Genomic DNA, 20,744 nt, shown 5'->3' on the forward strand with positions numbered 1-20,744 from the left:
TGACCCATGGAGCGCCATTGCTCGGTTTGATCGACAACATCTCTTGCAAGAAGGCTCTTTTTTGGCCATGTTACGATGGCCCATACACATTTGTCAATCGAAAAGAGGTTCCATTCGTTGATGAAACAGTTGCCAAAAGATGATGCACACCTCTGCTGATCTCAATCACCTCTACGTTGCCCTCATCCCAAAGAAGTATGAGACCCCCTCTGGTTCCCAACAGACCTGTGGCCGGCACAAACACAAATTTATTTAGCCTGTAGGCTCCTAGGTAAGACGCCACAGGGTCGTCGATATTTTGAAGCTTCATTTCTTGAAAGCACGCAATGCTACACGATGTATTTGCCACAAATTGATGGACCATATCCTTGCACGATTGCTGGTTTAGACCACGGACATTCCAGCACAAAACATCAAGATTGGGACCAATCATCATAACTTCATTTTAACTCAGGTAGGATACATGCTAATGATGATGGTGAAGGAAGAATACACCGTAGACTCCCAGGGCAATCATAGCAATAGGTTCAGCAACAACATAGATAGTAGTGGTCTATCTGACCCATTAGGTTACGACCCAAATGAAGATGCTGGCTAGACTAAAATGAAGTAGTGAGTCTTGTGGCAGATAACAGACTTTTGCGCACAGACATGAGCAAGGCAGATAACAGGAACTTGCGCACAGACATGAGCAAGACCACACGCAAGAACATAGATTGAGGCAATAGCATGGTGCACAGAAGGGTTGTAGCTATATCATCATCCCTGTTAGGCCACCGGCATCGCTGCCAGATCATCCAGTTCACCAATGCCATCTCCTAGCATGGCCACCATGGCATTGTCAGTGTCTTCCAGGGCATCATCCTCAGGATTGAAGACAGCCGAGAATGCTGCGATGATGTCCTCCAGCAGCACCCCGGAGTATATTGCCAAATATTCCTGCAACGCACGTTCGACAGGCTGAATATCATCATCAATAAGCAGGCCTAGCTTCCTGCATAAGTTCCTCTGCGCTTTCTGAACAACGTTCATCGGGTGCACATTGGCAAGATGGGAGCTGCGTCGCACTACCGACATGTCAAATGTGCGCAGCTTGCATCAATGTGGGATGGGAACTCGTGAACTTGCCTGCTGCTGTGGAGGTGAAGGCGTAGGGAGCACTGGCTGCGGCGGCGTGACAAAGAGGTCGGCGATGCCGAGAGTTGTGTCACCTGGCACATCAGTTGACGTTGCTGTCGGCGTCATGGAACCTGACGGGGAGCTGTCGCCGTCGGCCGCCAGGGGTGGCGCGTCCAGAGGCACCGTTCGGGCACCACTTCCACCGCTAGCTAATGGAGACGCTGGTAGTGGCCCGTAGGCTGTGTTGCCCTGGCTCGCTTGGAGCTCCAGGTGGCGTAGCGCAAGTTCCACATCTGCGTAGGTGACCTGCCTGTCAGCCACCGGAAGGCCTTGGGTGGTGACGCTGGGCTGCGGGAGGGCCTCTGTAATGATTGAGCTCTCTACTGAACATCGTTAAGATCAGCAAGATCATTAGAGTCTTATTGAGCTGATGAATTAGCAGCTTTCACAGCAAAAAGACCACAATGATCTTAAGGAGTTAAACTGCTGTTTACATCCTAAACCACGTTTTTGCACAACAACTTTAAGTTTCACCAACAAGAAAGTTGTCCAACTGGTTAAATACCAGCAACCTTGGTTCTCAACTTTTGTTTTTCCTTAGCCAGCCAGAGCTCTAAATCTATGAGACAAGTTCAACCTTGGAGCCTTTTTACTCCAATCCGTTGCGATCTTGATCTAACTTCTTTTGGTAAAGTTGTGCACGGGTTCAAGGTTAGAAACTTGTTAAAGGGTTCAATTGGCGCGCGGTTCAAATTTTTGGAGAAGAGTTGCAAAGCAAGTAACTGCTCTGTCCTCTTCGCGCCACAAACCAGAGCACCCTGTGCGACGTCGCCGTGTGGCACGCCACCACCGACAGCTCGCCGGCAACCAACCGCAGCCGTGACGCGACGGGACAGTGCTAGCACTACCCAATTGCGCCAGCAGGCCCTCCCTCCTCTCTATTCCGAATCCTCGGTGCCCAATCCCGCTCCACCTCTCCCCTCTCCACGAACGCCACACTGCCGAAGCTCACCGGCGCATGCCTTCGCCCAGTAACCAGCGTGACGCGACCACACGTGCGCATACCCAGCAGATCCGCATGCCCAGTAAACCCGCTTTGCCCCAGCCCCCAAATCCTTGCTGCCCAACCAGGGCAAGATTGCATCCGAGCTCGCCAATGGAGGCGCCGACCAATCGCCGCCGCGACAGAGCACTTCCTTCTCCCTTGATCTTAGCCTCTCACCCGCTCGAGCTCGTTTCCTTCCTCCGAACACTTTCGCGCATCTATAAAAAGGTACCAAAGCCTCTTACCAGAGTTTCCTTCACCACCACCGCTATTGCCGCACTACCTGCTCTGTTTTTCTCCACCGCACTCACCGCCGCACTTGGAGCTGCCACTTCGGCCAGCCCCGCGCAGCGACTCCATCACCGTCAGCTTCGCCTTGGTCGTCTAGAGCTCGCTGACCCATTCGAAGAGCTCGCCGACCTGCTCAAGGAGCCTCTGAGGCCCCTGTCTCGCCAGATCGCCACCGCCAGTTTTCGTGACGCTGACCCGAGCTGCCGTTGTTCCTCGTTCCGCCTCGGCTTGTTTCTTCCCGACCTCGAGACCTCATCAGTAGGATCGGAGGTGAGCTGCCGACCCCCTTTCCAGCTCTTCCCGATCCTGAATCATCCGCGAAGGCGACCGGACCTTGTCCGCCTCGCCCGAGTGCTGTCCGCCTCGCCCGAGGGCTCGGTTGTGTCTTTTCTTTTGATCGAGGGTATCTGTGTTAAATTTTTAGAACTTCTCTGTGTTAAATCTGAGGATCCCGGTACAGTTATTCCTTAAGTCTAAAGGTCAGATCGTAAGTTTTCCCTAATCCGACTCTTTCAACTCGAATTAAATCGACAGAAACTTGGAAATTACACCTTAAATCGAGGAAAAATCAGAAAAATGTGAAATCACTTTGGTTGGAATCCTCGTTCTGAGTAGAATCCATTAAAGTAGGCTTTACACCTTTTCCTATAGTTTTGCTACAGTTTTTGGTTTAAATCCTTAGAAATACTGTTGAAATCACCGTCTAAGTGTCTTATCGTTGCATTGCATCTCGTGTAGAACTGAGCATTGCTGACGGCACCTACGAGCTGCATCAAGTGCTTGACGAGGACCCTGCTGCAGAGCTACTCCAAGCCGAAGCAGAGCCCGTTGCTGAACCCGCCAAAGGCCCTCAAGCTAACTTAGCGTGTGAAGGCAAGGCCCGGAGCATAACCCGATTTTTCTAAACTTGTGCATGCCTTCTGTTGCTAATGTTTGTGCATTTACATTTACAGGAGTTGTTTGGAAACTCTAGTTGCATGATCCTAGGTTCCTTTGTTTTGAATACTAGTATGACAGGATCTCGAGTAGCTGCTTTGCTTAAATAGGACTCGGTAAAAGTCGAGTGATTTCCTATCACTCGCGAGTTATAGGAGTTGCTTGCTTTCTTTTTGCAACAACTATAAGGATGATGGACGGGACAGGGCCTTGTGAATTGTTTTGGTGGTCGGTGGATTGCCCCGTCTGTCTAAATGAATTTGACTAAGGTTGAGATGTGCTAGTGTTCGTGATCAAGTGTTTGAACAGTACTAATCTCCTACCTAGTATGGGATGGGGAAACCTAGTACCTGATTGAACCGGCAAGTGGCTTATACCCCTGCTGTCCTTGGAACGTAGTTCCCATGGTGCATCATGTGGGTGCAAGTGCGGTCACAGTACGGTAGAGACTGGGACTATGGAGCATTGCATGCCAAAGGTGGTTTGGACCTGACACGCACCTGGGAATTGATGGGGACGATGGACAAGTGAAGCTATCCTTTGTGGTGAGCGGATGTCGTGGGATTATTTCCACCATGCATGGTTAAAACTCGGATCGATTCATCTGCCTCTCACAGCTTGAGACTACTTGATCACTATGCTACAATGAGTAAGAAGAGGACATGTTGATGATGTTAATGCTGATGTTTTCTATTAATTGTTTGAATAACCATGCTTGTTCAGTATGAGTTGCAAATGTAGAATGGTTAATGAATTAGAACTCATGGCTAAAATGTTGAAAGTAAGGATCCACACTAGTCGCTTTTGGCAAAAACGACCCCTCTGGCCAAACAGCCTGCATGTCTAGGTGTTGGTGGATTAGTACCACCGATGGGTAAGTCTTGTTGAGCGTAGTCGCTCAGCCTTGTTGTGGCTTACCTTTTCAGGTTTTGTTGTGGAAGAAGGTACCGCTTGGCCCTCCCAGCTCCCTTCAGGATGGACGGTCGAGTGGGCTTCCTCCTCGGACGGCGAGGATGGAGGTTACTGATGTCATGATCGGCTTCGTCACGGTGTCAGGCATCGACGTTTAGTTACCGTTGTTTATTTCCGCTGCTGAACACTTTGCAAACTTGTGTTTAATTTCGAACTCTTTTGTTGTAATAAGTTTATGCACTTGTTAAAAGAATGGACTGTTATAATCTCTGCAACCGCTCACTCTCGGGTGAGTCCGCTTTCACGATCTTGTAGTGTGGTTTCATCGGAAAGAATCCGACAGATGACCAAATTGGCTTGATTAAGCTGCACGATCGCATGTCAGGTGACTTAAGTGTGCTTTAGCCGAGTTAATTTAGGCAGTTCTGCCACAGCCTCTCGTATCCTGTTGAAGGCGTCGGGGACCGGCACAAGCGCTGGAGGTCGTGGCTGACGCGTCTGAGCTATTGACAGCGGGAGGAGGATGGACGAGGCTTCATTCTCGGCAGCCCCTGCGATGTCGAGCCGGGCCGCAAGAGCCACCGCCTTAACCACATAGTCCTATAGGAGGCTGGTGATTTCAGAAGGTACAGGCGGATTTTGGTCTTGACCCTCACCTTGCGCTGAGTTTAGGAGGTTGCGCAAGGCATTCTGGAGCTCATCCGCCTGGCGTGCGAACAGGGCCTGGAGGACCTGCCCTGTTTTGGAATAGAGCGCGCCTTGTTCTGGTAGAGAAGGCGGCAACCCATGCTACAGTTGTGCTCTTCGCCACCTATCGCCGTGCCTAAGCGTGCTCGTCTAGTCGCGACGCCTGGGAGATCGTGAGCGCTCCCTGGTGGATGCTGGTTTGCTCGAGCTATGCCTGGCCTGCGCACGCTAGGACCTGGCACCCCGGTCCCTCCCGGCAGCATCGTCGTTCGCGTCATCATTGTCGCCGTGCCTGCCCGACCATAGTCGTCGAGGTGGTCATCGTTGTATGACGTCCAGCCGCGCCCCTGGTGTCCCTTGCGGTCCTTGTCCTTGTCCCGACCATCCGCCTAGTCCCTTGGACGGAACTTGTAGGACTGCGAAGGTGGGAGCGGATGATACGGGAAGGCGTCAAGATGCGAGGGGAACCTTCACGCCATCCGCCACCCCAAGTGCTAGTCCGGCATCTGGCGCTTGGCGGGCTAGAGGACGCCATTGTGGTCGATCGTCGCCCTCGTGTAGTTGTGGATCTCCTCCAAGTGGATACTTGTGCCCGTGCTGCCAGTGCTCCGGTGGTGTCTCAGTCACCAGAAAAGAGGCGAGTTGCTTGTCTCTGGCTCTACTTGTGAAGGTGAGCTAGACGCGCTTGGAGGCAAATGAAGCAGCGACCGTGTGTCTTTTGGCGGAACTCACGCAAAGCCGGTGAGGTGCGGCCATCTTCAGGTGAAATGGGGCATCTGGCGCGGCTTGAATGCGTCGTACCTCGCCTATGCTCTAGTTGTTGGCATGCAGCAGGCCGTTGGCGACGACTAGACCCGCTGGACGCGGGTCCAGCCTGGATCCAGCGCTTGCTTCTGCTCCTCACGAGTGGAGGAGTAGTGGCGGCACGCCTCTCGAGCGGGGGAGCTGTAGCGCCATGGGGCATCACATCGCCGGTCTTCGCGGGTGGAGGAGTAATGGCGTCATGCCTCCCAAGCTATCGAGTGGTGGCGCCGCGGGGTGTCCCATCGCCGAGTGGCAGGCCATGGACGTGACCATGGGGATATCTGGTCGTGCAGGCCGGAGTTACTGCTTCTACCCCCTCCTGGCGCAGTAATGGTGTGGTGGGGAGGACTCTGGGGTGCTGGAGGTGACTTGCGATTCGAAGGGGGCCTTGAGGACCTCTGCGTAGGTGCACTGTATGTCGGGCACGTTCAAGCCTTCCCTCCACTCCGGACAGCTGGACTCCAACGGTGGTGGTAGGGAGACAGCGAGCCAGTGCCTCAGATCCAGATCCACGCACCGGTTGAGGAGGCATGCGTGTCCAAGCGGGGACGAAGACGACCAAAATGCATCAGGAAGGCAGGGGGAGTAGCCAGCCTCCACAGGAGCGTGGCCGGCGTAGGCTGGAGCGCCGGCGCCGGCGGATCTGGGGGGAACGGCACGACGGGTGCGGGCGGCTACATCGCCGCAAGCGCAGCGAAAGTTTCTGAGACAAAAAGGGCATATGGGAGCTTTCTTGTTGTCTACTCCCCGTTTCCCGACGGCAGTCGGAGCACCACTCCGCACGCGCCATCTCCTCCTTTCGAGCATCCACCACTGTTCCACCGTGTTCATGCCTTCATGGAATGGATGGAGCCGTGCAGTGGCGGATATAAGCCGAGGGCCATGACCTTAAGTGCCAGCCCATTTTCTCCACGCTAGTGCACTGTACCACAAAAGAGTCTCGGTTCCAGAACACCCATTAACCCATTTAGGTGATGTTTGTTTGAGCTTTAACTTTCCAAACTTTTCAGAAAGCTGGCTTTTGGCTTTTGCTCCCTAAAAGGGTGGCTTTTCGAAAGCTGGCTTTTCGAAAGCTAACACCGTTTTGCAACTTAGCTTTTGGAATGGTGGGATGGAGTGTTTGTAAACATTACAGGATCACCAAGGAACCTAATTGCAAAAAGCTTGGGGACTTCTAATGGCCATGGCGGTCAGGCGACACTGGGCGATTAACGGTGATCAGGGGGCCTACGGGTTCCGATGGGTGGCGCATCGGGGAGAGGAGTAACAGGGGATCTTGTGGAAGTGCTCACCGAGGTGGGAGACTCACAGAGATGGCCGGAATCGGTGGTGGGCGGTGAAGACAGCGGCCGGCTCAAACTTCATGCGGCGGGGCTCCTTCAATGGTGAATCGATGGAGTCGACTGGCGGAGCAGGTGCAGCTCGGCTTCAAGAAGCTTACAACGTCTTCTTCTAGCTCGAACAAGCGGCGGTCGCGGTGAATTGGCTGGGTGAGCTCCGGCGGCGCTTGGCTTTGGTCCGGCATGGTCTTTCATGGGCGGCTGCACTCCAACGACGGAGAGACGTCAAGGACCAACGGTGGGGCTTCAGCTTGGTGCGGAGATCGTCGTGGTGATGGCCGTTTGCTCCAGCAGGAAGAGGGGCGCGTGCCGGTCATGGCTCGGGTGCCACAAGACCGGAGAAGAGGGAGACAGCGCAAATGGAGATGGAGCTGAGGAAAGAAAAGTGACCGGTTCGCAACATAAACGATGGTAGGTGGGTAATTTTCGCGACCTTGATGTAAAAGCTGTGAAATGCTCGTATTTCACTGCTTCTGGACTTTCTATGTAATCACAGTTTATATGAGCTTTTGGCTGGCTTGTGTTGGTCCAACCCGCTCGTTTGGCGAAACGCGTGATACGGCCCGCTGTACCAGCTCTCTCGTTGTTGGGCGGATACAATTGTGTCTTGTGTATCTGTATCCCACTCTGCCATCTGTTTGGTTCCAACTCTTCTTTGTTTGGGCCCGCAGGCTGTGCAGTCCTGGGCAGCGAACGGCTTCGCTGTCCTGTTTAATTAGGAAGTTTCAAACAGAATGTAGACAGTAACTGCACTCCGCGTCATCATTAAGCGTGAAGATTTTGTCGATTTTCAAACAGAAGGCAACCATTATCTGACAAAGTTTGGTACTAAACCAGTACTCCCTACCAATTCCATGACTCGCGATCCTTAGCGAGCTGCCAGTCCATTTCATCCCGATCCTCTGCCCCCGCAGCGGAGCGGTTTGCGTTGGCGGAGTTGCAGCGGCGCCGTCGCGCAGAGCAGGAAGAATGGCGACCAACGTAGTGGTGGACCTGCGGTCGGACACGATCACCAAGCCCACGGAGGCCATGCGCGCCGCCATGGCCGCGGCCGACGTCGACGACGACGTCCGGGACGGGGACCCCACCGCGCGGCGGTTCCAGGCGGAGATGGCGGCGCTCATGGGCAAGGAGGCCGCGCTGTTCGTGCCCTCCGGGACCATGGCCAACCTCGTCTCCGTCCTCGTGCACTGCGACGTCCGGGGCAGCGAGGTCATCCTCGGGGACGACTCGCACATCCACCTCTACGAGAACGGGGGGATCTCCACCATCGGCGGCGTGCACCCCACGACCGTCAGGAGCAACCCCGACGGCACCATGGACATCGACAAGATCGTCGCTGCCATCAGGCGTCCGGACGTGATATATTACCCGACCACCAGGCTGATCTGTTTGGAGAACACACATGTCAAGTGAGTTGCCCAAGAACTACACGTTGGGGATTGGATCTTGCTGGTGAAAATACGGTTGTTTTTTTAATCTAACTCGTATGTTTCCCTCTGTTTCTACAGTTCGGGTGGAAAATGTTTATCTGTAGAATACACTGACAAGGTTGGAGAAATTGCCAAGAGTCATGGCCTGAAGCTCCACATTGATGGAGCTCGCATTTTTAACGCCTCTGTGGTGAGTAGTACGGTGCAAGTGCTGCAATTTTGCAATCTGCTTCTGATACTATCTGCAATACTAGTTTCATTTTCTGTCTTCACTCTTCAGATATCAATTTTAGACGGTTGACATCTGAAAAAAAGACCCATTGATATAAGTACGAAGTATACTTGCATCTTTTTCACTTACAGTAATTTAAACATATATATGTGTGTGTGCATGCGTCAGCCTCTAATCCATTTTGTTCACTGTGCCAGGCACTTGGAGTTCCTGTAGGCAGACTTGTGAAAGCTGCTGATTCAGTTTCGGTATGTTCCAATTTGCTGAGCATTGTGCTCACACTAGCTACTTACATGTGAATGTACTACAGATACACACCTGTATGCTGGTGCTTCTATTTCCCTCTGAAACTTAAACTGCAGGTATGCCTATCGAAAGGTTTAGGCGCCCCCGTTGGATCAGTTATTGTTGGTTCAAAGGCCTTCATTGACAAGGTCCGATCAATTGTATTTCTAAGTTCCAAATTGCAGATATGTTTTTTTTAAAAAAAGAAAAGAACCGCAAAGATCAAGTGATATTGGAAATCTGAACAATACCTTCAGGCCAAAATTCTTAGGAAGACCCTAGGTGGTGGAATGAGGCAGGTTGGAGTTCTCTGTGCTGCTGCCCATGTTGCCGTTCGCGATTCTGTGGAGAAGCTTGCGGATGACCACAGAAGGGCTAAAGCTTTGGCAGGTTTCATGTTTTTTCTGGAATTTAACTTCACTTCATTTCGATATCCACTGCTCACTAGTCTTCAACTACCACCATGATTTTTCACAGAAAGAAAAACTAATTCCCTCTAAGTTGTCTTCAGTCATTGTTTCCTCGGCTTTTCATCCTACTTAATACAAAGAGAAAATACACTGTTCCATTGCATTTTCTGGAAAACAAATCGAAATACTTCTCAACTTCATGTCCTGAACTTGTTTCTCTTGTTCATTCACTTAGAGGGACTGAATAAGATGGAACAGTTTACAGTGGATTCGACTTCAGTCGAGACTAATATGGTTAGCCTGCTAGATCATGTTATTAGATTTTCTCATTTCTCACCATATAACTGTTGTCCCATTTATAACATATGCAATGCTTTTGTAAGGTGTTCTTTGACATTGTGGATTCACGCATATCATCTTACAAGCTGTGTCAAATCCTGGAAAAGCACAATGTGCATGTAAATCCAAGGAGTCCAAAAAGGTGAAGTTCCATCCTCCTTGCTGTTCAGGATTTTTTTAAAAATAAGATTTAGCACGTTCAGTATTTTTTAATTAGAATAATCAGGTTAGAAAAGTGAAGTTTCGATAAGCATTTTAAGATTTACCATCCATTATTTGTTAGTCAACATTTAGCATTTGTTGACGCTATTGTCTTAACATACTTCTAGTTACCTTCGCTAGCATATCTTACGCACAATTCCTAGTTTTACTGAAACTAAGTTTAGCAATATCAGCCTTTTTTTGAAATACAGATCATACACATTATACTGCATCATTATAACTATCCATATGCCCCCCCTACATTTATGCAGTGTCAGGCTTGTCCTCCACTACCATATTTCAGATAGCGATGTTCAATATGCACTGACATGTTTTGAGGTATGCAAACAAAAGCTTGCGCCCCTTCTATTTTTCACTATTAACGTTCCAATTTGTGTGTGGCAGTGTGAGTGGGAATTGATATGATCTTTTGTTTTCAGAAAGTTGTTGAAGAACTGCTGACGGGTGGTGCAAAAATCGAGCATTTGGCAGATGGTACATCCAAAAACTCATACGGGTACTAGAACACTAGTTCAGTTCGTTTCTACCGTTCTGATGTATCAGCTCAGTGCCCCGGCTTGTTTGCGATCGACGCTAGCTATTGAAGAATAAGTGTTTGCTGTTCACTCTTTGCTTGGACCTGTACATTCTTGTTTCATAGTTAACCTTCCCAGAATTGCTTTACCAGCTTTCACTTGCTGGAGATAAAATAAATCTTCTCCTAAATTAGGAGTCAAATAGATATCAGAAGGAAAAGATTAGAACAGAGCACTGTATGCAGACAGGGAAAACAATGAAAAGTAAAGGTAAAGCCCAGGCGTTGCAAATGCTGAATATATACGTTCCAGGGAATACACAGCTTCCGGTAGAACAGTGTTGGGCTTATCAGGGTATCTGTCGAATGCTAGGAGTGAGCATCATGGGCCGCCAAACAACATCGGTACCATCCCCTACTCTTTGCATGAAACATGGATGTGTTTTGCTCTGCCTGGAGAACATATGCCGCGATGATCGAACCACGTTTAGGCTTTATGCTTGACGACCTTTAATGAGCATGTAACATGTTCCCTGTTTGGGTCTAGATTTTCCTTTTGAGATCGTTTAGGTCTAGGAATTAGTAAAAGCCTATCATGCATACAGGAACTGCTGCTATCAGGTAGTATGTTCTATCGTACCTGAGCGGTGAGATCACACCAAGCTAGCTAGACCCCCTAGTCGCCTGCTGATGGCTGATGCCTCCGGTACAACCCACTTGCTGTGTCGCTTGTGAAGATGCTCGTCGTCTCTGTAGCTCCTCCTCGCCACCATGTTCCTGCGCTCCGATCCCTGTTGCCACACCACACCAGTGAGCGAGGCAGTGACAAGTTCTGTCGTGTACACGCTACAGCCCCCGCTGTGCCCTAGCGCTGAACAGGATCCTGCGTGGCACGCAGCGTGCGCTAACACATACCCAGGGAAATATCAGCGTCATAGGCACTGACTCACTGTGCTGCAAGCAGTAGGTGCAGACGCGGCCATCCGGAGGCTTGCGTTGCGTTGATCAGATACGCCTCGGCACACCACCACACCCGATCGACGACAGCCGGGCGATGTGGCCGCCCGAGCTCGCACGGGCGGCGCGCGCGACATCGTCTCAATCGGCGCCACAGCGCTGCGCCGGCCGGCCGGCCAGATGCCTGGATCCATCGCCCGGAACACCGCGCGGAACGCAGACGTGACGGGACGGGGGCACGGCCTCGGGCGCGGGCGCGCGGGGGCCGACGCCCCGACGGGAAGGGTGCGTGCGTACAAGTCTCGTGACCGGCAGATCACGAGAGGCGCCACACGATCTCGCTGCCGCCGGCGCGGGGCGCACCCGTACGGTGCGGTGGCCCCCCGCCCGCGTCGCCGCCCGCCGCCGCGGAAACAGTGGCCTCATCCTCATGGGCCATGCGCTGGTTCGGCCGTTTAGCTAGGCCCGGGGACGCTTCTGGCCTTCTAGGCCCGCCCCCGGCGGCGGTTAGTAGTAGTAGTAGTGAGTGACGGGTAAAAACTGCTCTGGGCCTGATGCGACTATCTCAAATCCTAATTTCCTAAAGATGACTGCATCTTCTCTGTTTTTTGAACTGCTCCTTTTGATCTGATCTCGTGTTGAGAGGGCATGGTAATCGTCTTGCCGTGAGTTACCAAACTGATCACCAGACAGAAGCGGATTGCCTACACCAACGCCACATTAATTGAATTGAGACATGTTTCGCAGAAAAAAATAAAAGGAAGGAAGGAAGAAAGAATTGAGACATGGAGGATGACAGCCAGTCAGGTGGGTGCATTGCATGGCAGTGCGTGTGTGGCAACTGGCAAAACACTTGCACACCAACGTTTTGTCGGCAGAAAGCTTCCAGTACCGCCTCTACTAAATCTTGATTTCCGTCGAGTCTCGATCTGTCACAGCTGAAAACTTCTCCCTTCAATTAGCACCGCCTGGGTTGGGAATTGGGATCACGAACCATCATGGCATCGGCATTCTCTTTTAGCTTTGACGTATACGTCCACCTTGGTCGGTGCTGTTCCTCGATCGAGTACTACCATTTCGACTCGTGTTTTCTTTAATTACATCATGTCTTGGCAGGTCAGACAGCACTGAAGTAAAGGCGCGCTCAAGAGATTGACGTCGTCCGATCTGCCTGCGACTGATGACAACGTGAGTCAAGGGCTCAAGGCCCGTGCGTACGTGCGTGCAGACGAGACGACGGCGCTGCTTCCATTGGCGAAAGGGAAGGGAACCTCCAGCTCCAGTTCATCGGTGCCTCCCGCCCGTCCCCAAACGCAAGCACGCAGACAGGTGGCCATCACCGAGTAATCACCAAGTCATTGCCATTGCCTGATTGCCTGATTGGCCGTCTTTCTAAACGTCAAGAAGAAGCAGGGCCCTCCTAGAAACACTTATATTACAGGCTAGAGGCCTCCCATCATGTCATGTTCTCGAATCTCTACGTGGTAGCTTTTCGCTTCTGGAGTTGTGGAGACCGAACGCTGTAGATCGCCTGGGAAGACGCGTGAGCGCTAATCATAGGTCTCCATTTGTATCCGATGCCGCCATGCCCTTTGTTTGGGATGAGATAATGCGAGCTAAGCGGTACTGTGACTGTGAAATGTTCTTGTCAATATGGGCTCTCTTCAACCTTCATGGTAAAGAATCGGTGCTCGAAATAACTTAAAATCTTAATCTATAGCAAATAGCTGTTGGACCCTACCCAAATTCCTCCAACGCTTTGTTCGACGCTTCATCCGATGCACCATCGGAATGTCCAGTGCCGAAGGAGTTTTGCCCGAAAGCTCTCTGGACGATTTCAAATTAAATATGCTTTGTCCCACGGTCATCTTTGCAAGGCATCGAATCATCCGGTACTATAAATCTTTTTCTCTCTGCTCTACGAATTGCTCCGATGCTGGTAAAAATCATGCCGTCAGATCATTCGGTGCTTCCTGGAACTCAAATTGATTTCTCAGTTGTACCAATTGCTCCAACGCTTGCTCTGATGGTTGCTCCGACGGACCATCAGTTCATCCAGTGGTACTAAATTTTCTAAGTTGAATACCGCCATTTGAGCACAAAAATACCGTCATTTGGATGCTCTAAACTTATTTGGATGCTTGAATACCATAAAGTAATATCCTAGATACCATGGCTTGGATACTTGAATACCATGATTTGGATATCAAGAATACCATCATTTAGACATTGTTGCATTCCTAGGATTATAAAACCTACAAGGTACATGTTATAAAAGCCATTAGTTCCAATAATTATGTTGTCACTCAATCACCAAAATTACAAACAATGACCTAATGGGACCATGGTCCTTACATTTATTCATCACGTCCTTTCACCAAGAGTGACATCTCGCGATGGCCGCATAAATGTTTTGCGTAGCTACCTTGTGTTCAATTAATGAATCACTAAAACTTGACGAAGCAGCAATTGAAATCAAACTGATTTTGAATTAATTAAAAACATATTGTGTCACAATAGGCACCCCAAGCCTTGCCTATCACAATGTTCTGTATTAATGGGCGGACGAACAACCAAACCCTTGGAACCACCTACAGCTCCAGGTGACAAAGAGCTATTTCCAAACATAAGAAAACAGATATATTTTTTAGAAAACAAACTATATGGCTTTTTGTTGCCACTGTTTTCAGAAAACTATGACAAAACAGGATATAAAATGTTTAAAGCCTCTGACCCAGCCCGCTAATCTACCAGTATTTGTGAGTGATATTTGCATTAACAAGAAAATTAGATCAATGTAATCCAAGTTCTCTCTTACATAATATTCAAACTCCACCGTACCTATGGCTATTCTTGAGTCTAAATTATTATTGTATGTCCTGTGAATTATTATTCTTTTGGCTTTAACTATATAGACTTCTTTTTTTAAAAATAACTATATAGCCTTGTGCATTACAATGTAGGGGACCACAATAATTGATGAGATAGCACCAGTGTGATATACATCGTCTCTCCATTATTTTAACCGTGAACCAGTGCTCTAATGTTTGTACTATGATGAGTACTATTTGTATTTGAAATAGTTCGAACGTGAAACCCAAGGAGATCCTGGGATCAACTCTCGTCAATTTCTTCGAAAATTTTGGTTAAAGTTCCACATGGGCTTGGCCCTAGCTAGGGGCATGGCACCAATAATGAAGCATGCCCTTGCTCTCAAGTTGCTAACTCTTTTCCCGATGTGCAACTGTTTCTTGATTGCGTTGCTATTGTCATAGCACTTAACTTGCCGGGGCCTAGCAAGATTCCTGCCTAGCTGTGTTTCAGTAATGCCTCTTTCGTGCGGGTCACTTCAAGAAACTATTGCCACTATATATGTTCAACTTATAAAATACAATATAGGAGTACTGAGCTAACCGATGCATGGCATCTATTTAAACATAAGCAAGAATTTCTTTGAGAACTCATTGTTGTTTTATTTTTAGTAAATGCTAACCTCAGGGTGTTCGGTGCCTGGTAAATAAATCGGATGCAGGATCCCACCACTCAACCTGCCGACTAGTAGCTTCTCTTTGTTGATTTTTGCAGCCGCTATTTTTCTTCCTGTTCTTTCTCTCCTTATCCGTTCGGCCCGCCGGCTCCCTGGCTAGGCGCAACTATCCATGGCCTACCGCTCTGCCCCAAGAGCAGCAAGCAGCGAAGTTGTGGTGGCAGGCCGGGCGCTAGGGGCTTGGTGCCGGCTGCTGCTCTTGCGATGCGAAAGGGTGCCGGGCGCGGGCCACCGCTTCCCCGCGGCCAGGGGCGAGCCACGCAGGCCGCCGCTCCCTGTGGCCATGGGCGAGCCGTGCGGGCTGCCGCTCCTCCGGTGCCGCTCCCTCGTGCGGTGAGGAGGAGGGCTAGCACGAGGAGGCTCGCGGCTGCATAGGCCAGGAGTGGGAGGCGGCCGCCGCACAGGGATACCACGAGGTGGAGCACCAAGAGGACGGCTTGGAAGGCAAAGACGGCGAACCACCGCTGGCCCACGGCGTCGCTTGGCGCGCCGATGTTCCCGCGTGACCCGAGCTCTACCCTAGATGCGGGCCATGGACGGGGGAGGAGCTCCACCGGGGAGGAGCATGGCCGCTGGGGAGCTACTCCGCTGGAGGAGCCGCGCCGGCCACTGCTCCCCCACGGCCAAGGGAGAGCTGCGCCGGCCGCCGGAGGAGCTCCGGGCGCCACTCGAGTGCCGGTGGTGCGGGCCGTCACTCCCCCACGGCCAGGGGGCGAGCCGCGCCGGCCGCCACCATCCTCCTCCTCCTCCACCGTTTCCTAACGTCAGATCCCGCTGTGCAGTGCTCCTCTTACCAGGGTTTGCTGCATGTTGCAAGCATATGTTTCAAGTGTTTCAGATGTTTCAGAAGAATGTTGCAAGTGTTTCATGTGGATGTTGCAAAGTAGATCTAGATGATGCGATGTTGCATATGTTTCACGCACATGTTGCAAGTGTTTTATCTGGATGTTGCACATTCAATGAGAGATTTGAATGTTCCATGCAACAGAAACAGATGTTGCGGCGGGTTTTTTCCTCATTATCAACATATAGCTAATAAATTTTTTCAACATATTTTTTGATGTTGCAAACGGTGATTTTCTATATTGCAAACGTTTATTTTCTACGCTGTAGATATTATTTTTTGATGTTGCGATGGACCAACGGAGCGTCCGATGGGAAATTTTCCCATCAAACGTCCGGGCGCTAGCAACGCCCTTTATTTTTTTTTTTGAAACATTGTCAGGAGTACCGCCTATTCATTTAAGAGGGATATTGTTGTTTTATTTCCAAATGAAGTAAAGCGCTAGAGACCTTTTCTAAAGTAAACGTCTACAAGATATACTCTCCGTTCTTATATATAATGTTTAGAAAAAGTTAGATTTAGTTATCACCGAACTAATAGAGTTTGACTCTCACCTCATAATAAAAGCAATTAAGCATTGATGCTCGCTAGGATAGCTCTTTCCACTAGCAACATGTTGACTGCAATCAGGATGACGAGGTACCACTACAGTTTACTACAATGCTGTATTTTTATTAGTTTTCCAACGTCCGCAGACATATATACCGTACCATTAAAAAACACATTTGAGAAAATATAGGCACACACCCTGTAACCGGGGCAGAAGAAAATTTTCTCCTGCGGCTGGGAAAACTTTGAAGGTACTCCAACTTCGAAACTCACAAAGTCACAAGGTGTTGGCCTCTAATAAATTATTTTCTTCATGGAAAGGAGGCCAACTCCTATGGTTTTGGTCATTGATAGTACCGTTAGAGTACTGCACCGAATACTAGCACATCAGTCAGGCGATCAAATCATCCTGTAGATAAAATAGGCATTTCTCCCGTTACGTTTTGTGTTTGTTTAGTAGCCATGCCGTCATCTTGGAGTTGACAATAGCGAAAAATATTTACTTGGATCTTTAATTTATGTTGGATGCAGCAGATTATTGTGGCGTGCCTAGCTTGTGCCCGTATGTGTATATTACAGTGGAGCTCTAATTAATAATCAACGACGATATTCCTGTAACACAAGATATCACGCGTATATGTGTGCTAAGGTCTAGCTAGCATATGTGGCAATAAGAGGAAAGTACTGGCCTCCGTTTCTAAATACGTGGCAACCTTGACCAAAACACAATTACCAAGAACTCCACTTTTTAAGAATAAAATGACCAAAATATCTTCATAAAATTATCTGTAAGTATTTCGAGAACATCTCTATAATATTCTGATAAGTGCCAATTATTTTGAAACAAATCAAGTGGTCAAAAGGTGTCGAGTATTTGAAAAGAGAGGTTACAAGTAGGTTTTGGATCTACGAGAAGATCAAATTGAGTACTTGAATATATTTCCCGATCAAACGCATACAAATATGAAAGTTCAGAAGAGTAGAGGTTTAATAACTTCCTGGCTCAATGGTTCAATTACTGATGTTAGGAAGGAAATATCAACTCTTCGTGGAAGTCAGAAAGTCTATGCTTGAGCTTGAGTACATGAAGAGTTCTCATAATTCAAAATTTTTATTTGAATGAAGGTTTTGAGAAAATTTCTCTCTCCAGAAAGAACCAATAGCAGTCGAGTTAATAGTATGCTTCATCGGTATTGTGTGTATACAGAGATGGCACCGATACTTGGAGCCGAAGATTAAGCGCTTCAACTTGGAGTGGAACATGAAGCACTTCGTCAACTTCCTTTCTCTAATTCACGCCGCACGTACACCTTCCCAGAAGGCAGAGAACGCGCTCTCGAATGCGGCAGAACGGTTGAAATTCATAACTTAATCATTCCAAATTCACACCGCTACGTTGAATGGCTATCGGAATCGGTCTATATTCAAGCTGGCTAGGATACGAAGAATAAATGTGCCGGTAAAAAGTACGACTGATATGATTAACTAAACGTACCAGTGATGTAAACGTTTCGGGCACGTTTAATTATTATACGTGCCAGTTGGTTTCTGTATCGGTGCGTATTGCACCAGCACGTATGAGACGACATGAATGACGTGCTCCGCGGTGGTGATTAAATTAGAATACCCTTTCTCTAAAACAAATTAAACAAAAGTATGGCAAGAGCTTAATTTTTGTGCCTAATAGACCAAATAAATCATGTTCACATTCTTGGTTGAACTTTAAGTTCGAGTTTTGAAATTGCGCCATCGAACCTCTGCATCACTTTATATCTGAGATGCGAGCTAAGCTGCTATAATTAGATCACCATATCGCACCTGTGAAAGCAATCGGTAGGGGCCGCTAATCACCACATCAACTCCCGTGCGCTGAAACGACGACAGCCTCTACAAGGCCGTACACCCCCCACCACTTAGAAAATATTGCTTTTGTCACGTCACCTTTCACGCCTCTCGCCCAGTGTCCTTTTTTTCCACCCTTCACTTAGAAAAGCCCAAGCCGAGTCACCACTGTGCATTCCATGTCTCAGTCACTTCACATCTCTCCTTTTTAGGCCAAACACCACCCCCCACCAGCCCCTGCGCTCCCCCTAAAAATAGAAGCAGCAGCATGCAATTCCTCACACCTTCAAACAGATGATGAAGCTGGTGCTCTCCCTGCAGATCCCCCATCACCAGATGATGGGCCTATGAGTGAACCAGCAGCAGCAACTGTTTCTACGGCCACCACCACTGCGAAAGAGTAAGAAGCAACAGATGAGATCAACCAACAGCTATACTCCAATGCTTCGTAATCCTTAGCCCTATCTTCTTGCTTATGTGATCATTGCTTCTCTGATGCTTCAATTCCATGGATCTTGTGCAGCAGACTCAAGAAGCCAGCCTCCAAATCGCACACCTGTGAGAACGAACCAAGCTCAGCTGCCAACTCCACCCAAGGTAACTGCCTGTTCCTTTCTTTATTCTTTTTTCGATGAAGATTTTTTCACACTCAGATGAGAGAGACATGTATCTGTTCTAGTCATCTCAAATACATGTGCATCTACTTCAAACTTCCCATGAGCACCAACTCCCAAACAGATCCCTCCAATCCCAACTTTGTGCTACAATAATGCTCATGTGCACACAATGACACAAGCAGTCATCATTGAACTCATCATGCTTACGAGATTATGGATCGAGTATTTCTTTACCGGCCAATATAGTATTATATTGATCTGCAAATGGTCATTTCATTCATCGAGGGACAGTAAGAGGGAGAACCCTACTGGATTTAACTAGAGAGGAAATCATTTCAGCTCTCAGTCACACTACTGTTTTCTTTCTACTTCTTCTTCCTCCTAGCTAGCTGATCCATGGACATGTCGTCGAACCCCGACAGCCCCTCGTCGGGAGGGGGCAGCGGCGGCGGCATGGGGTCGAGCAGCGGCGGCGCGTCGCCGTCCGTTGGCTCGATGACGCCGCAGTCGCCGAGCCGGTACGAGGCGCAGAAGCGGCGCGACTGGAACACGTTCGGGCAGTACCTGCGGAACCACCGGCCGCCGCTGAGCCTGGCGCAGTGCAGCGGCGCCCACGTCCTCGAGTTCCTCCGCTACCTGGACCAGTTCGGCAAGACCAAGGTGCACGGCGCGGCGTGCCCCTTCTTCGGCCACCCGAACCCGCCGGCGCCGTGCCCCTGCCCACTCCGCCAGGCCTGGGGCAGCCTCGACGCCCTCGTCGGCCGCCTCCGCGCCGCCTTCGAGGAGAACGGCGGCCGCCCGGAGTCCAACCCCTTCGCCGCGCGCGCCGTCCGCCTCTACCTCCGCGAGGTCCGCGAGCACCAGGCCCGCGCCCGCGGCGTCAGCTACGAGAAGAAGAAGCGCAAGAAGCCGCAGCAGCTGCCGGGCGACGGCAGCGGCCTCCACGGCCACCCCCACCAGCCGCCGCCACCCCCGCCCGCCGGCGCCGCCTGCTGATCGAGCTCGTCGATCGATCGATCTGATCGGCCGACGACGGCTCGTCCTACTGCACGCTCTCCTATTTGGCCGGTATGCCAGATTGAGCTTGAGCATATATATTTTATGTATCATTCGATTCGCATATGAATGCATGCATGCGTGTGCATGGCAGTGGCTGATGCTTGATGCCGCTGATCCGTGCACTCTACCGTGGGAAGAAGCTAGCACCAGTAGTGGGTGCTGCGTGTGTACTGCATTGTTGCCTTGTGTGTTTCCATTGGCTTTAGAGCTATTTGGTGTTCGTCGAATCTATTTATTTGCTTGTAGGAGTGAGCAAGTGTTTGCTGTACTTTGAACAAGAGCAGTATGTCCTTTTTATTTGAGGCCTAGCTAGGGACAGGGAGATACATATACGGAGATCTCTCTTGCTGTTTGTGGAAGATTTAAAAGCCTCCTCCATCTACAGTACGCATGCATGTGTCAATTCGGTTCTGGCCATCACCAGCGAGCATCTCTTGTTTCTTGTTTTGATTCCTGTTTCGTTTCCTTTTTATGGTACTGGGATGCAGTGTGCTTGGGTAGTGAGATCGATGTGAATGGTGCATGCCCCAGCTGCCTGCACGGCGAGAGCGCGGCACAGTGCCACGCACCAAATAATAGGAGCATCGGACAAGCATGTACTACTCGCTATTGATGCTCTTGCTGTGGCTCGCCTCGGATGTGTGCATTCTTGCGAGTACTACTACTGGATGCATGTGCCAATTGGAGCTATTCTTCTCTTACAACTTGCTGTCCTTTGTTTTACGATCGATCTTTTCCCATGTGTTTCTGAATAGTCTCG

The 20,744-nt window shown here is 49.7% G+C and overlaps 2 protein-coding genes across 2 annotated transcripts; both read left to right on the forward strand.

Moving 5' to 3' along the window:
- The first annotated feature begins 7,972 nt into the window (after positions 1-7,972).
- LOC101783710 (probable low-specificity L-threonine aldolase 1) lies at positions 7,973-10,760 on the forward strand. The gene is made up of 9 exons (XM_004976165.3): positions 7,973-8,546; positions 8,646-8,757; positions 8,997-9,047; positions 9,162-9,233; positions 9,342-9,474; positions 9,730-9,788; positions 9,878-9,975; positions 10,307-10,373; positions 10,475-10,760. The coding sequence occupies exons 1-9, from the start codon at positions 8,104-8,106 to the stop codon at positions 10,556-10,558; spliced, it is 1,119 nt and encodes a 372-aa protein (XP_004976222.1). The 5' UTR covers positions 7,973-8,103; the 3' UTR covers positions 10,559-10,760.
- Positions 10,761-18,461: 7,701 nt separating this feature from the next.
- LOC101784114 (protein G1-like4) lies at positions 18,462-20,387 on the forward strand. The gene is made up of 3 exons (XM_004976166.2): positions 18,462-18,708; positions 18,832-18,905; positions 19,311-20,387. Exon 3 carries the CDS (start codon positions 19,322-19,324, stop codon positions 19,919-19,921), a length of 600 nt encoding a protein of 199 aa, XP_004976223.1. The 5' UTR covers positions 18,462-18,708; positions 18,832-18,905; positions 19,311-19,321; the 3' UTR covers positions 19,922-20,387.
- The last annotated feature ends 357 nt before the right edge of the window (positions 20,388-20,744 follow it).

Source organism: Setaria italica, chromosome VII (assembly GCF_000263155.2).
Source record: "Setaria italica strain Yugu1 chromosome VII, Setaria_italica_v2.0, whole genome shotgun sequence".
NCBI lineage: Eukaryota > Viridiplantae > Streptophyta > Magnoliopsida > Poales > Poaceae > Setaria > Setaria italica.